The sequence below is a fragment of the Cynocephalus volans genome, chromosome 1 (assembly GCF_027409185.1).
Source record: "Cynocephalus volans isolate mCynVol1 chromosome 1, mCynVol1.pri, whole genome shotgun sequence".
NCBI classification, from domain to species: domain Eukaryota; kingdom Metazoa; phylum Chordata; class Mammalia; order Dermoptera; family Cynocephalidae; genus Cynocephalus; species Cynocephalus volans.
In genome coordinates, this window is record NC_084460.1 from 241,799,149 (window position 1) to 241,816,254 (window position 17,106).

At 40.3% G+C, this 17,106-nt stretch overlaps 1 protein-coding gene across 3 annotated transcripts in view; it reads right to left on the reverse strand.

The window, feature by feature from the left end:
- Nucleotides 1-4,838, reverse strand: part of OLA1 (Obg like ATPase 1) — a 170,993-nt gene extending 166,155 nt beyond the window's left edge. For 2 of the 3 annotated variants that reach the window (XM_063099362.1, XM_063099352.1), the window contains exons 1-2: nucleotides 4,686-4,838; nucleotides 3,396-3,496 (exon numbers count right to left, since the gene is read on the reverse strand). In XM_063099362.1, coding sequence (XP_062955432.1) covers nucleotides 3,396-3,496 — 101 coding nt within the window. In that variant the 5' untranslated portion in view covers nucleotides 4,686-4,838. The remainder of the gene's footprint in view (nucleotides 1-3,395; nucleotides 3,497-4,685) is intronic. The other variant, XM_063099370.1, reaches the window with a different exon arrangement.
- Between the last annotated feature and the right edge of the window lie 12,268 nt (nucleotides 4,839-17,106).

A 17,106-nucleotide genomic window follows, 5' to 3' on the forward strand; every position in this document is an offset into this window, starting at 1 on the left:
ACCAGCCAGACACCAACAAATAATTTTTTTTTTTTTTAAACATTTCCTACAACCCTTTCCTTCAGCAATAGTAAATACACTCTGTATTGGCTTCTGGCAAATTGGGAGAAAGCAAGTTGTAGGAACACCAAAGCACATCCCCAGAAGCATCAGCTAAGCAAGACAATTTCTCCCTTGGGACAGTTCTGAGTGTTTGAACAAAGTATGCTAGTCGCCCCCAATATCCATTCTCCCCTTCTTTCAGGGTAATGGAATTATTAACTTAACATATAGCTGTCAAAATAAAGACTACATTTCATAGCCTTCTTTACAACTAAATTCTTGTAACTAAATTCTGGCTAAAAGGATGTTAGCAGACATAAGATGTAGCAGTTTACAAGAAAAAAAAGACTGCTAGCCAAGTTATTTGGCCCTTTGACACTTAGGGTAACTAGCTACTAAGAATTCACAGTACCTTAGATCATGAGGATGAGGCTACATCCTAGAGTTTGCAGAGCTGTGAGCTGAAAGAAGCTTGAGTTCCTGAGGACTTTATAAAGCAGATCCACTATACCAATCTATGACTGCAAAATGCACACTTGTACATAAAAAAGAAACTTCTGTTTAAGCCAAGTTTATCTAGGGTTTTCTGACACTCAATTGAATCTATCTTGATTTTTTTTTTTTTTTTTGGTAATAGCAAATGTCATTTTATTTATTTGTTTGTTTATTTATTTATTTGTTTGTTTGTTAATTTTGACAGCTCACTGGTAAGGGGATCAGAACCCTTGACCTTGGTGTTATCAGCACCATGCTCTAACCAAGTGAGCTAACCAGCCAGCCTCTTAATTGAATCTAATCCCATCTAATGCAATGGTAGCAACAAAAAGAGCTGTCCCTCACATAAGTAAAAAAGTATGAAATATCAAAATGTGTAGTTTCCCCAAACAGCCTCTAAGCCTCACACCCACAATAATACACTGGTCCAAGAGGAGCTAATTTATAAAGGGTCACTCACAAGAAAAAGCAAGGACAGAGTTAGAAACCAAATCTCCAGACTCCTAGTTTGGTATTCTTTTTACTTCACTAAACCTACACACAGCCATCAAAAGGGAAAAAATATCCCATTTACAAATAATTACTGCCTTCCACACATAATTACTAAGTGCTTACAATGTTCCTAACACCAGTCTAGGCACTAGAAATATACCAATAAACTAGAACAACATAATTTCCTGACTTCATGGAATTTAAATTCTAATTTGGGGGAATGTCGAACTACTTATTAAATTAGATAATAGATATAAAGCACTCAGAATGGTTTGCATATGGCAACTGTTCAATAAATATCAGATTAGATATAAATATTGCCTCTAAGTTTCCAAGTAATCAGACTTATGCATACTAAAAAGCAAGCCTTATTCACCCAGCTTTCTAAAACTCAAGAAATTCTTTAGATGTTTTCTGTACTGAATGTCCTTATTTTTGATCATCAGGCCATCCTTTAGAGAACTTCTCCCCTCCCCCAATCTATTTCTTGTGAACCTATCCAAAGGTAGACATGCCCAGTCAGATTTCCCTACCCAAGAATTCTGAATCATAGGAGAGGCAGCAAGAGATGTGAGGCACACCGAAAGTTCAGGAGCTCATGTGGCTAAGCTCCACATGGACCCTTCTCTGCCAGCACCACCCTGGCTCCTGCCCCTCCTGAGGACTGGCTGTTCAGCATCTCCTTCAATTCTTCCTTCCAATAAACCTCTTTTTCTTGCTTAAAATAGCCAGAATTTGTGTTGCTTACAAAGAACTCTGCCTGAACAGTTGGGTAAAGTAAGATCATTCTACAAAAAGAAGTGTTTATAACCAAACACAATTTCCAGAACTCACAAAACTATACTGAATGAGTGAATTTTACTGTTTGTAAAGTATACCTCAATAAAACTGGAGGGGAAGGAGTGTATTTAATTTAAAAATATAAACAGCATATTTATGCTGGATAGTAAAATATTTTTTGGTTGTTTTCATATACACTGATTTTATTTCACTCTATGGCTAAAAAGCTTTACAGGAAAGACTTAAGATGGTCCATTTTAAAGTAGTCCCATTTGAAGTTAGGTTGCATTGACTGCAGCAATTCAAGAATAAGTATGCTAATATTTAAAAACCATGTCTCCCCTACTAGAGCAATAAAGCTCACAACATACATAATGATCATATCTTGCTTTCAAGTTTATTGATAGCAACCTACAGTACTTTGCTTAATTATTTGTTTTGCTTATATTTCCACTCTGTATTTAATCTTACTTTGCAAGCAGACTATCACAGCAGGAAACCCCTTCAAAATGCAAACCTCTCCAGCTCCAGGAAAGACTGAAATTAGGAGAGCCACACTTGATCAAGTTTTTACATTACAAGATTTTAAGAACTGCCTTGGTTGGTCAAACCACGCTACATTCACTGAGGAATCTCTTATGACAGGGACTCCAAAGAACACATGGAAGAACATGGTTGTTCTACTTGCTACCAATATAAAAGCCCAAAGCAGATCCCAAAATACCCTCAGTCACCTTCGTAAATCCATATTGTATTTGTTACCCATTAGTAGGCCCTAATCACTTTTGAAATATTTTATATTTTAAAGTTAGTGAAAGGTATTATAATAGAAGGGTAAGTAATTTAAAAAGCAGACTTTGAACATTTAAGTTGCATATGTATAGATTTGTATGATAAACCCCACATATTTCCTATCACTGTCTTATTTGCAAATATATGATTCACTTTAATTTTTATGACATTACAAAACTCAAATTTCTGCTCTCACAACTTTCCAATTTAGACACTTTATAACGGAAACCCTTTTACCTAACAAGTTCCAATACTAAATTCAAAATTGTCACATCTTTCTCCAGTAAAAAGTCACCTACCTGACCCCTGATCACCCAAGAATCTAATCAAACTTCAGAAAATGATACTTTCCTAAAGTATCCAACCTCATGGCCTCTAGTAGCCAGCCTAGGTAGGTACCACACATAGCCAGCCAGTACTGCAATCAATTTCAAACTACTCCAATTCCAGTTAAATACAATACTGTGTCTCTCAAAAGTGTTTCAAGCAAATATAGATGGTCTGGTTCAACTAGGTATTTCAACTCTCATTGCTTTTTCCTCTGAGTTTAGCAAAACAGCAATATAAGTAACTCAAGTTTCAACATAATATCTGTGCAGGAAACCAAAAATAAAATACATCTACACTAAAGCCTAGTTTTGCAACATTAATATTTCAGCTTCCTAGTTTGTTTTCTTCAACTTAAAATTTAATTACCTCTGGAGTTCCCATTTCTACAACAGGACCCAAAATACAATATTTACAAATTACAAATTTACAAAATGAAAATAAGCAAAGCCCTGAATTCCACCTACCCAACATTTGGCAATCCAACAATACCAATTTTCAGTGAGGTTCCAAATCGTCCAATGATTGGGGGTGGTTTAATTCCATCACCTCCCTTTTTGGGGGGCATCTGAAATGTCAAAACAAACATATGAACAAAACTTTTTACTATCGCCATGTACCAAAACCACATTCATCACATAAAATATACCATTGAATAAAAGATTTAAAATAAAACTACTATACATATCAATCCAAAACTACCACAGAGCTAAATCCACCTTATTTTTTAACAAAAAGAAAAAAAGTTTGTAAACATCTGACGTGATGGTTGTCAAAGCAGTCACTCCTGAGAAGTCCTAGAAAGACTGATCTAAAAATATGTGGCACCAGGAATCAAAGATAAACTTAAAATTTAGCTACCAATCTTCCATCCAGACTAGAACCACCAGCCACAAGTCATCTCTCACTAAACCATTCCTCTATCATCTGGAACCTGTTCTTCATTATTCCATAACTCCATTTTTCACATGGATAAAACACACACCAGGTATTGGGGTCTTTCCAACCAAGTCCCTTCCAGATTTGGCAATGCAGGTACGGCTCATCAGTCCTCGTAAGCAACCTCCGAAATCTACACTTTGGTTATTTCCAATAAATTAATCTATTAAACCTTTTTACTTACAAGTTCAAAACTTTCTCTATCCCTTGCTAGTTCCGGCTTCAAGCTCCCCCGTGCAGAATTAATCCCACTTTATTACTGCAAACTGAACTCACGAGGACTGCTAATCACACATTTTAGAAGCTGGGAACTAAAACTGTCCGTCTTCTGGCTATGAATTGTACCTTCCAGGGCCACGCTGGTGCCCTGCTACTTAAGTGATATTCCAGTCTGATCCCTGGCCTCGAGGGCCAAGAATCTCCCTTCTCAGGGTCTTGACACCTGTTCCCGGCCAAACCCCAGGCCTCCAAAGAACAGCTGCATGAGCAGAGCCTGTCCAGTCCTCTGGCCTGCCCAGCGGTGGCCGGCCGCCCAGCCAAAGCAGGCCCCCACCCAACATGCTTCCCCTCTTGACAGGGACACTGGCCGTCCCGGCTTCCGGAGAAGGCTTTCCCCAGGCGCGCCGGGATAAGGCTCGGGCCGTTCTCGGGACGCGCGGCCTAGTCCGAAGGCGCCTCATTCATCCACACATCCCACGCCGCCCGCTGCTCTCGCCCCATCCTGGCCACCGAGCCAGGGCCTGGCGCCGGCCTCAGAGCAACGGGCCCAGGCTCCCAAGACGAAACGGAGAGTGCACGCGTGCTCCCTGAGACCTCACCGTGCTCTGGGTGGACGATGATACGGGGATCCCAGGAACAGCGGGAGACTGGCCCTGCCGGCAGCCGGAGGCGGGGAGGAAGGAGGAGAGAGCGCAGGCCCGGCCCCTCCGCCCAGCGGCACGCACGACGGCTGCGGTGGCGGCGGAACGGAAGCGCCGGGCGCCGTCGGCACCTGCGCGTAGGCCGCGCGCCCCGCCTCGCCCCGCCCCGCCCCGCCCCGCGCTACCGCCCGCCCCGCCCGCTGGCCCACCCAGCCGGAGGAGGTGGGAGCAGGGTAGGAGGAGCCATGCAGCACCAGAACCTGTAGGAGCCGGTAACTTGTCCAGACCCTCCCGGCACCCCGCGTCTTCCGTACTCTCAGCACATGGGGCTTCTCGGCCCCACTTCTCCGTTTCCTTCTAGCCGCACGCCCCGCGTTTCCTGCACGCTCTTGCTCACTGATCTGCAGCCCACACTTTACCCGCCGGACCCCTGAACCGCCCGGCCAGAGATCGGAGTCGCCTGAGGTCGGCCTAAGAGCCGCTGTATCCCCTGTCTACTGCTTGGCCGGCAGCCCGGCTCTTCGGAAACCACGGCCCTCCCCGCCTTTCTTTTGCGATAACTTCCTTCAGTCAGTCCAGACGGCGAGAAGCTGTTAAATAAACTTTCTTAAAGGAAAAAAGGGTTAAGTGAAGCTTATGATCTAAGGATTCCTTCCTCACCTTATGGTTCAGTAATCGCACACAGGCACAGGATCACAGAATGCATTTAATAAAGCCAGTTTTCCCCCGTTCTTCTGCGTGGTTAAAAACAGAGGGTTTTGAAATTTGGGAAACGTAGTTTCCAATCTGGATTCCACCACTCATAAATTATATGAACCTAGACATAAACTTCTCTGGGCTTTAGTTTCCTCATGTGTAACATGAAGCTATTGAGAACTACCTTAGGTTACTGTGAGGATCAAATGAGATAATGTGTGTAAAAGCTTGTAGAAACAGTACCCAGCACGTACAGGGAAGGCTTGTGAATAGTAGCTATTGTTAACATCAGGGTTTCATCCCATTTCATTCACGTCTACTGACAACACCATGAGTTCCACTGTAGAAGGAAGGAATTCTTCCGTTTTGATCCTGGCCTAACGTTTAGGTCCTGGCCTAACGTTTAGGTCCTGCAATTGGCATTCAAGTATTTGTTGCAATGAAAGTAATACCTTTTTAAAAATTGTGACACTAGAAGCTTCTTTCAAAGAGACTAGTTGCTAATAAAGGAAAGGATGTTAATTGGTTTCTATCCCCATTTTACAGATGAGGGAACAATATCAGAAAAGTTTAGTAGTTTGTATGAAGTCACACAACAAGTTAATGGCAAAAGCCATATTTCAAACCCCAATCTAACAGGAAAATCTGTTCCTTTTCAGCCAGAATTCTTTTGAATAGGGACTCCTCATAAGCAGCAACTGAGCCACTATTTATAATAAAATTGCATTAAGGTTTCTCCTTGACCCTGGGAGAGGTACATTAAAGAGGTTTTACTATAATTTTATAAATTCTCAAGGAGACAGGCAGCTTGATTTGCTTTAAGTTTTTTATTATTTTTTGTTAACATCATTCATAAATATGCACTACGTATACTCTCTCAATCTAGTTCCCTTGTCACCAAAACCATGTACTTACAAAACAAGTGTCTGGGGTGTACTTTAGATACCAAAAAGAGGGAACCTAACTAGCCCACATTTTGTCGTCACTCATGAAGAGCCCTACAAAATAATTCCTAAATCATTTACTGCTATTATAGTAGTGAAGTTCTATAGCTGGGTTCACACTGCTGCTTTTGGAAATAGAGAGGAACCATTACTTAGAAAGCTCAAGAATCCCAGAGAGCCCTCTGTCCAGCAACCAGCCACTCCAATTCTAATTGAAAACCTTCCCCAGTCATGGAGTAGTAGAATCATCTTCAACTTACCCCTGTCTTTTGGCCAAATCTAGCCACTTCTTCAATCTCAGTATTTCTCCCATCTACCCATTCTCTTAAATTCACACTGTCAAGTCCTTGAGTCAATTACCTGTTTCTCTCTCTGCAGCTACATCTTTCTTACCTGAACTTTTGACCACCTTTACAGTGCCTTGATAAAGCAGGTCACACAGATCTCAGTGAGCTAGGCAGTTTCAGGAGTGGCCAATTGCTACTAACAGTTGCCCAATAACAGGACTCTATTTCCAATTCACAGTCACTGGGTGTCAATTTGTATTCCCAGGAAAGAAGATCTGATTAGCCCAATTCTACCAAGGGTCCAATTAACCATGGCCAGGTGGGCAGGAGTCACAAAGTTGAAATATCCCTAAGAGTGACCTTTCCCTACTAATGAAGCAGGCAGTTCTAAGAGAAGACCCTAGTTGTTACCTACTATCCTAGACAATAAAGGAAGACTCAGTGAAACAAACAGGATATTGAGTTAACACTAATGCCAAGCCTAATAAAGGGACTTCGAATATAGGAAAGCTTGTCCTTGAGCATTTTGCAGAAAGGGAAGTCAATTATTTAGTACCTGTTGGGCTCAGTGATTAAGTGAAGCCTAGAGGAAAGAATCAGAAGTGGTCTACACTGGAAATTGAGCAAAACATTTCTGTCAGAGGTGGAATGGGAATAGACCATCAGGTCAGGTCAACATAAGGTTGCTACTGAGGAAAGATCAATGGGATGAAAAAAAGTAGACAGAGCCCCTATTTTCACTATTTGCTGTCATTAGCCTCTCTGGATTTTTCTTCCTTCCCAGGTTTCAGCCAATGATCAGGATCATATGAGTTGACCTAATGTCACTAAGGATCTAGAGCGTGGTTTGTGGTCAGTAATTTATCCAATACAGAATAGCTCAGTTGGAAACCCAGAGATTTACTGGTCCTGTACAGAAAGCTAAGGGACAGGAAGCAGCAAGAATATACACAGAGAGGGTGAGAAGGAAAGGAGGAAACTAGGAGCAGCAACATGTTCACCATGTGCTTGCACAGCTTGACTATACCTATTGGCCAGCCTTGTCCACATCTGTTACTGGCATAACAGAAAACAAAATAATAGTGACGACTACACTGAAAGGGAAACTGAGTCCTGATGATATCTTTACAGGGGGAGGAGACAGCTTGCAAAAAAATAAATACCCTCCATGGAAAAATAACATATTTCTCTATTATCTGTATCAGATTTTCTCCTCTCTCTACACTAAGCTTACTGTCATATCCATTGTCAAGAAAGTAGTCCCATATACAAAGGGACTTCAAAAAGTTTGTGGAAAATAGAATTAAAAGAGAATATGAATCTTTCCATGAGCTTTTCAAAGTACCCTCCTATTTAGAATATCCTATTCTTCACATTCTTCTTGTTGTTTATATAAAATTACGTTCTTGAGCACCTATTGCATGCCAGGCATTGCTCTAGGCATTGGAGCAGTGGAGAACAAAGTCAATATGGTCTTTGCCCTCCAGAAGCTTGCGATCTAGTGGGGTAGACAAACAAGTAATTACACAAATAACTGTATAAGAACCTGGCAAATCTGTACAAAGGATGCCTAAGTACTTTGACTTCAATTTGAAAGTTTAAAATAAACCACCTTGATTTTCACTTACTTTCAGGACTTCTGATATTAGGTGCCAGGCAAGTACTTAATAATCTTCCCTTTTCTCTGTTCCGTTACCAGCAATACTCAGACCCTGCTAGGCATCAGCAGATTTTCCATTTCAATCTTCCACTTGACATATCATGATTTTTGAGTTTTGAAATTTGATTGTAAGTTACCTGTGAAGTAAAACACGTTTAATCATCTGCTTCTATTCCAGAATTGCTCATAGAAGTTGAATGAATACTGATTAAAGGGTCCCACTATCATCCGAGAACTACTAGAGTTTTGTTATCCAATCTCTATTGTAATTCATATTAAAGATTTAGAATTTTTTTTTTTTTTAAAGATGACCAGTAAGGAGATCTTAGCCCTTGACTTGGTGTTTTCAGCACCACGCTCTCCCAAGTGAGCCACATGCTGGCCCTAAGATTTAGGAATTCTTAAAAGAAAAATTTACGTATTATTTTCCTAGAAGCAATATAAAAAGGCATATGCTAATTCAGAAAAGTCAATATAATACAGTATATTATCAGTGTATTAGCTAGCTAATGCTTTTAGCTACAAGTAACAAAAATTCTGGTTTAATGGAAATTTATACTGTATAACAGAAATTTTGAGAGTGGGCAAACTTCAGAGCTGATAGATTCATAGCTCAACACTATTTTCAAGGATCCTGGTTATGTCCATGTCATGACTCTGTCTTCCTTGGGTTTCCTCTGATTTCATTCTCAGGCTAACAGCAAGAAGACTGGTGTAGCAGTTCTAGGCAACACATCCAGAAATGACAATATGGGGGTGGGCGGACCATCTCTTTCCATAGCTCACTCTTAGGAAAAAGGAAACATGTCTCAGAAGCCCTCCAGCAGACTCCTTCCATTTCACTGGGCAAAATTGGGTCTCATGCCTGCACCTGAACCAAACATTGGCAGGGAAAATGGGGTTACCCTTCGACCATTTAGTCCATCCTTTGGGCTGGAGGAGAGGTCAGCTTCCTCAGAGGCACAGGGCCATGTCAGATGGATAGATATCTGAGCAAAATCAGGGTCGTATAAGAAAAGGACACCAGCAGTGTCCACTATACTTCCTGAACCATTTTTTCAAGGTAACACCTTGAGCAGAATATGGTAATTCTAAAAGATATCAGTGGCATCGGTAGTCATCTGGTGAAATGTATAGAAACCGTGATAAATGTTGCCACACCTAATTCACTGTGAAAACACTGAAGAAAATGGCCATCTTCTAACAAAACTTAATGGTGTTACTAAATGAAAGCCTGAGAAAATAATATTTTTATTAAACTTTACAAGATACTAAAGATTTCTGTCATGGAAAGGGACCAGAATGTGTCACAAGGGTCCCATCAATTGAACTGGAAATTGGTGACCTAGGCCCAATTTTGGAAATTGGGCCTAGGTCACCAAACTAATGGGCTCTCAATTTAAGAACAGCTCAGCATATTTTACCTTCATTATAGTTTTGAACCTGTGTTGCTCATTTCAAAGAATATTTGTATAAGTCAGAATAGGCTAAATGATTATATAATAACAGACAACTCCAAAATTTGAGGGTCTTAACAGAATAAAAGTATTTCTCTTACATGGTCCCCTGGAGATCTGCCAGCTGTCCATGAGTTGGCTCAGCATTGTCAGGCTGCTTCAGTCTCAAAACCCTTCCATATCAAAGTACTCCCACCCCAAAGTTAAGTTATGTGGCCACATTTAATTTCAAGAGACTGGGAATCCTCCTTGTACCCAGAAGTAGAAGAGATTAGACATTGGATAAATAGTGATAATGCCTCACATAATGTTCTATGTGTATTCTGTGAAGAACTTTTAGAATCACAAATAGATTCTATGAAGGACATTTCATTCTAAATCAATTTGCTATTGTTGATATATGAAATTATGCAATCAAGGCTGCCATTCTTTCTAAGATGATTCTTAGAAAGAAGTCATGACTAATGCTACTTTGGTGGTTGTCTACCATGCCATGGCCCCTTCCCTCTAAGAAGGGTGTATTCCTGTATTAGTCCATTTCTGTTGCTTATAACAGAACACCTGAAACTGGGTGATTTATAAAGAAACAAAATCCATTTCTTCCAGTTTCAGAGGCTCTTGAGTCCACAGTGCAGGGGCGCATCTGGTGAGGGACTTCTTAGTGGGAACTCTCTACGGGGTTCCGTGGCGACCAGGGTATCACATAGTGAGAACGGGTTCAACAAGAGCGCTGACTTCCTCACTTGCTCTCCTCTGAAAGCCATCGGAACCACGCCCATTGCTCAATAAATAGATCAATCCATTCCTGAATGCACAGTCGCCACAATCTAATCAGGCCCCATCTTCCAAATACCATAATTGGATTTCCCACCTTCTTAACACTGTTACAATGGAGATTAAGTTTCTAATACATGAAATTGTGGGGGACATATCTGACCCATAGCAATTTCTTTCACTGAACTGAGAAGGTAGGCCTAAGTCTTCCAGTTCATAGCACATGAACAGTCCAGCCACAGCTGATTGTACTAGGGGTGGGTGAAAACCTGATCCAAGCTGGGCAAAGCAAGATTCTCTTTCTCTCTAGAAGCTGGACTTAGAATATAGCAATAAATACTATTGTCTGCTTAAAGGAGAATATAGGATCAGAGCTATGTCAGACACATTCTTGACAGGTACAGAGAAAACTATTCTGAAGAAAAAGAGAAATACAAAACAGGCAGGCAGGAAGAAGGATAGGTAATCAATCATATATATGGTCCTAGGGACGTGAGAGAGGAGAAAGTAATCACGAATTCTGAGTTTCCAGTTCCAGAGTATTGTCCTCTTAAAGCCCTGTATATTTTCTGACTTTGGACTCTGTGATATAACCCAGTGTTCTACCATGATCTTCTATTTTCTGTTTAGATCATTTTACAGTGGGTTTCTATTTCTTGTAACCAAACACTGGTTGCAGTGGCCCAAACAAGAATTTATGCTCACCTGAAAACTGTTAATGAATGTTGGGAGCACATTGGTCCAATGTTCCTCTTACCTGTAGCTTTAAATTACAAGACACTGTTTCCCAGAGTGTGTTCTGTGGAACAATGATCCTCCAAGCTACTCTGTGGAATAAGGGATCCAGGATCAGATGAGTTTAGGAGGCGGTGCATACCCCCTTTGGGAGACTCATAATAAATATTAGTATATGTAAGGTTTTGAGAAATTCTGCAACTGTTAACTCTCCTTAACCCAGCGTTGCTAAATGTGTATACGCTTTTTTACGTAAAACACATTAAAATTTCTTGAGACGTGCTCTGTGAAGAGCACCTCTTTGAAAATTGCTAATATCGTGATTTAGGAGGAATACTTCATGTTGCAGTAAAGGATTTAAACCGACCTGAGGTTTCAGAGTGCAGCCATTGGGGCGCTTCAGGAGGCCCGTGAAGCGTACCTGGTGGGTTTGTTTGAAGAGACTGATCTGTGTGACTCTAGGAGAGTCACCATCATGTGCAAAAATATCCAGTTGGCTCGCCGGACACGGGGAGAGAGAGCTTAAGTGAAGGCAGTTTTTATGGCTCTTTGTAGTAAAATACTTTGGTTTAACTTATGACTTTTTTTTTCTAAGAAAGTGCTTATAATTATGTTGCATTTGTATTTAAGTCCTTCCATCTTTCACTCAGGATGAATGCAAGAAGTGACTGTTCACAAACCTCAGTGATGTCAGCGCTATTGCTCCAAAGGGACAAGTTGCTAATATGCAGAAGGGATGGCTGATATTTCTTGCTTCTCAAGATGCATGTTTCTGTATGTTAATGACTTGTTGGGTAGCTATTAAGGTACTAGAACTGATAAATGTGTACAAGGTCCTTTTGCAATAAAACTGGTTGGGACTTGATCCAAGTGTTTAACAATTAGGGCTGTTAAGTCTGACCATACATAGCTGTGATAGAATGTGGACTTTTTCAAGGGTGAAGATACAAGTCTTGACCACAGTGTAACTTACAGTTTCCTTTAAAAAAAAAAAAAAAAAAAAGTAAACCTGGCAGCTACAGAATACCGTATGTCCATTTATAATAGCTATTTTATATATTGTAGTGTCAACATTTTTAAATTAAATGTTTTACATTCACACACACACACACACACACACACACACACACACACACACACACACACACACACAAAGAATCTTGTGCTTCATTACTCTGGAAGAAAAAAATTCCTTTTCAAGTGTAGTAAAAGATCTCCAAAAAGTAGGATGAAATTTGTAGCTTTTCATGAGTGACCCTGGCAAATTAGGGATCTCCCTCCAGAAACTATGTTCAGGATGCCCTGTCTGACAGCGAATAGGACAACTCTTGATTAGAATAGCCACTTTTGTGCGTTACCTCTGTGTCCTATATAAATTAGCAGGACTAAAACTACTACATAATACCTTGGCTTCCTGGCCAACTAATAAATAAGAGCTCAGTTTGGCACTCCTTTTAAAGTAAAGCTATATTACATAAAATGACCCAAGAATCAAGAGAGGAAGTAGGATTGTACTAACAATCATCTTCTAGATCAAACCATTTTCTCTGTTTCTGTTTGTCTTAAGAGGTTTTTAGGTTGACAGAAAGATGATTATTAAATGTGTGCCAGACACTGTGCTAGCCACTTTACATTTGGGACCTAATTTAATAGTCAGGGTAACTCTCTCTAAGTATGTATTATTTCAGCTCAGGACACCAGGTCTGCAAAAGCTTAGGCAATTTATTACAGTGTCATTGTTTGTAACTGTTAGACTGCATAAAACCGGTTCCATCTGACTTCAGAGTTCTCATATTTTCTATTTAGACATGTTTTTCCCACAGTAGTCTAATGATGTTTTATACATAGTGAAGAATGCAGTCTGGCTAACAGTATAGATGAACAAAGAAGTGACTACACACCTATTAGAATGGCCAAAATCAAGAATACTGAAAATGCCAAATGCTGTAAAAGATGTGGAGCAACAGGAGTACATTCTTTACTAGTGGGAATGCAAAATGGTACAGCCACTTTTGAAGACAGCTTGGCAGTTTCTTACAAAACCTAACATACTCTTGCCATACTATTAGCTATTGTGCTCCCTGCTATTCTTCCGAAAGAGTTAAAAACTTATGTCCACACAAAAGAAGTTAAAAACATGTGCACACAAAAACCTGCACATAGGTATTTATAACAGCTTTATTCATAATTGCCAAAACCTAGATGCAACCAATATGTCCTTCAGTAGGTGACTGGATAAATAAACTGTGGTATATCCAGATAATGGAATAATATTCAGTTCTCAAAAGAAATGGGTTATCAAGTCATGAAAACATATGGAGGAAACTTAGAATGCATATTATTAAGTGAAAGAAGCCAGTCTGAAAAGGCTACGTACTGTATGATTCCAAGCATATGACATTCTGGAAAAGGAAAAACTGTGGAGACAGTGAAAAGATCAGTGGGTTCCAGGCGGTGGGAGGGAGGCAGAAATGAATGAGCTGAGCACAGAGGATTTTTAGGGCAGTGAAACTACTCTGTATGATACTGTAATGGTGAATACATGTCATAGGTCTGTCCAAAACCATACAATATACAACACCAAGAGAGAACTCTAAGGTAAACTATGATCTTTGTGTGATAACGATGTGTGAATGGAGGTTTATCAACTGAAATAAATGTACCACTCTGGTGGGGGATGTTGATAATGAGGCTATGCATGTGTGGGGGCAGGGAGTATGTGGGATATCTTTGCACCTTACTTTCAGTTTTGCTGTGAACCTAAAACCACTCTAAAAAACAGTCTATTTTTTAAAAAAGAAGGAAGTGTGTGTGTTTGTGTGTGTGTGCGCATGTGCGTGCACACGCTTTTTACTTGAACAAAAGGTTAATTCAAATATTTCATGTAAAAAAATTATCTCAAAGGGAATTTCTGGCTAGTATTTCTTTTTTTTAATTATGACTATTTCGTTTCAGTAAATATGACTATTAATGGTGTTGGAAAACATATTCAATATATCAGTAGGCTTTGATATTCAAAGACAAACAAGAGCCCGGAAACAGTAGGGCTTCGATGTTCATGACATGACCAGAATTATCTAAATTGAGGCAATTATTAAAATGTTTTGTCAGGAAACAGTTTATTCAGGGAATCCTGGATGAATTGCTGTGAAATCACTAGTGATGTGAAATCACTATTAAATGATGCATGTAAGTAGGATGATGAGATTCCAGAACTGTTTCTTCCCATTTCTTCTGTCTTTTAACCTCAATTCTCATTACAGCTTAAAGACAACTATTTTCTAACAATGTTTATAAAATAAAACAAAGAACATTGTCTGACAAAGTACCAAAAAGACTGTTCTAAAACAAATGAACTTAACTGTATATCAATCTGATGACATAATCATACAAAGAAAAGAACTATTTTCAGTTCTTTTAGAAATAAGTCTTGACTGGGTATTCTTAGAAATATGTACAAAGGTGCTTCAAAATTTTTGAGAAAAAATAGGATTAAAAGATATTATTAATCTTTCCATGAACTCTTTGGAGATCCCTCATATTCTTTAATTTTTTGTTTGTTTTTTGGCAGCTGGCTAGCATAAGGATCTGAACCCTTGACCTTGGTATTACAAGGCAGTGCTCTAACCAACTGAGCTAACCATCCAGCCCAACCCCTCATATTCTAAGGACAAAATGGCAAATTTTAAACTTCATTTAACAGTCTGTGGTTAATAAAAATTTCTAGTATCATTTTGAAACTTTTATAGATACTATAAAACAAATGATTGTGTTAATGTGTTAGGATCTAAAACTTTCTGTATAAGAGATGAAAGATACAAATAGAAAAACAAAAAAGTAAAATCCCTGTAATTTTTTATTTCCTGAAAAAAGCTTAGACATGGCTTCAACCTAGTAGCAATAAGTAGTGCTATGTCCCAAAAAACTTGTGTTTTGGAAAACTTATCAGCATTGTAACAATGTTAAATGGGTGGGAAATCCAATTATGGTATCTGAAAGGTGAGGCCTTTAATAGTTGATTGGATCCTGAAGACTATGCTATCATGAATGGATTAATCCATTCATGGAGTAATGAGTTTTCATGGGTGTAGATTGGTGGTTTTATAAGAACATATGGAAGAGTTCCAGTCCTCCTTGCCATGTAATACCCTGGTTACCATGGGACCCTGTAAGAGTTTCCACCCAGAAGAAGGACCTCACCAGCGGTGTCCTCTGGACCATGGACTTCCCAGCCTCCCAAACTGTAAGGAATAAATTTCATTTCTTTGTAAATTACCCAGTTTCACATATGCAATTATAAGAAACAGAAATGGACAGAATACAGAATACAGAAAATTGGTACTGAAAAGTAGGGTTGTTGCTTATAATGAATACCTGAAAATGTGGAAGTGGGTTTGGAACTGAACAATGGGCAGAGGCTGAGAGAATTTAGAGGAGCAGGTTAGAAAAGGACTATATTCTGGTGAGGGCCTAAAAGACAAGAAAACCAGGAAAAGTTTAGAATTTCTTAGAGACTGGTAAAATGGTGGTGATCAGAATGCTGATAGAAATATGGACAGTAAAGGCCATTCTGAGAAAGTATCAGATGGAAATGAGGAAAAGCTTATTGGAAAATGGATCAAAAGCCACCCTTGTTACGAACTGGCAAAGAACTTGAGAGGGGATTGTATCCATGACCAAAAGTTTTATGGAATGTGGAACTTAAAAGGGATGAACAAGGGTATTTGGTAGAAGAAATTTCTTTTCTTTTCTTTTTTTTTTTTATTCTGACCAGTAAGGGGAGCGCAACCCTCGGCTCGGTGTTGTCTGTGCCACGCTCAGCCAGTGAGCGCACCAGCCACCCCCATATAGGATCCGAACATGGGGCCTCAGCGCTACCAGCGCTGCACTCTCCCGAGTGAGCCACAGGGCTGGCCCAGAAATTTCTAAGCATTGAAGCATTCAGATAGCTGCCTGGGTACTTGCAAAAGCCTATGCTGAGTAGAAGCAGAAAAGGCATGATATAAAGCTGGAATTAATAATTAAAAGGGAAGCAGAGGATAAAAACTTGGAAAACTTTCAGCTTGGCTACATAAACAGTGAGAAAGTCTGTTCAAGAGAGGAAATCAAGGGTGTACCCCAGACCATTTGCTAGGAAGATCAGGACAGAAAGAAGGAATCATCAAGAGAATGAAAGAAAGACCTGAAGGCATTTCACAGATCTTTGAAGCTGCCCCTCTCATCACAGACCCAGAGGCCTCGTGAGAATGACTGGTTTCAGAACTGGCCATATGCACTCTCCAGGGGCTTGCTGCCCAGGGCCACCTCAGGATGCTGCTCCCTGCACCCTGGCTGCTACAGCTATGGCTATATTGTAGTCCCCAGGTTGACTGGACCCACAGCTTTGGAAGACATAAGCCAGAAGCCTTAGCAGTGTCCATGTGGTGTTGTCTGCAAGCTTGCAGAATGAGAGAGCTGTTGAGGCATGGCAGCCTCCACCTTGATTTCAAAGGATGTATGGAAAAGCCTGGGGGCCCAGGAAGAGATTTGCCACAGTGTTGGAGTTACTTAAGAGACCCTTCACTAGAGCAATGCTGAGTGGAAATGTGGGGTCAGAGTTGCTGCAGAGAAACCCCACCAGGGCCATGCCTAGTGCAGCCAGGGGAGTGAGACCAGCACTGAGAGCCCAGAATTGTAAAACTGCCAGCAAGTAATACCACCCTGGGAGAGCTGAAGCATGGGCTGAGCCCTGTAAAGCCATGGGGGTGGAATACTGTGGTTTGAATATCCCCCCAGGCTCATGTTGGAGCTTAACTCCCAGTATGGTAGTAGAAAGTGGGACCTTTA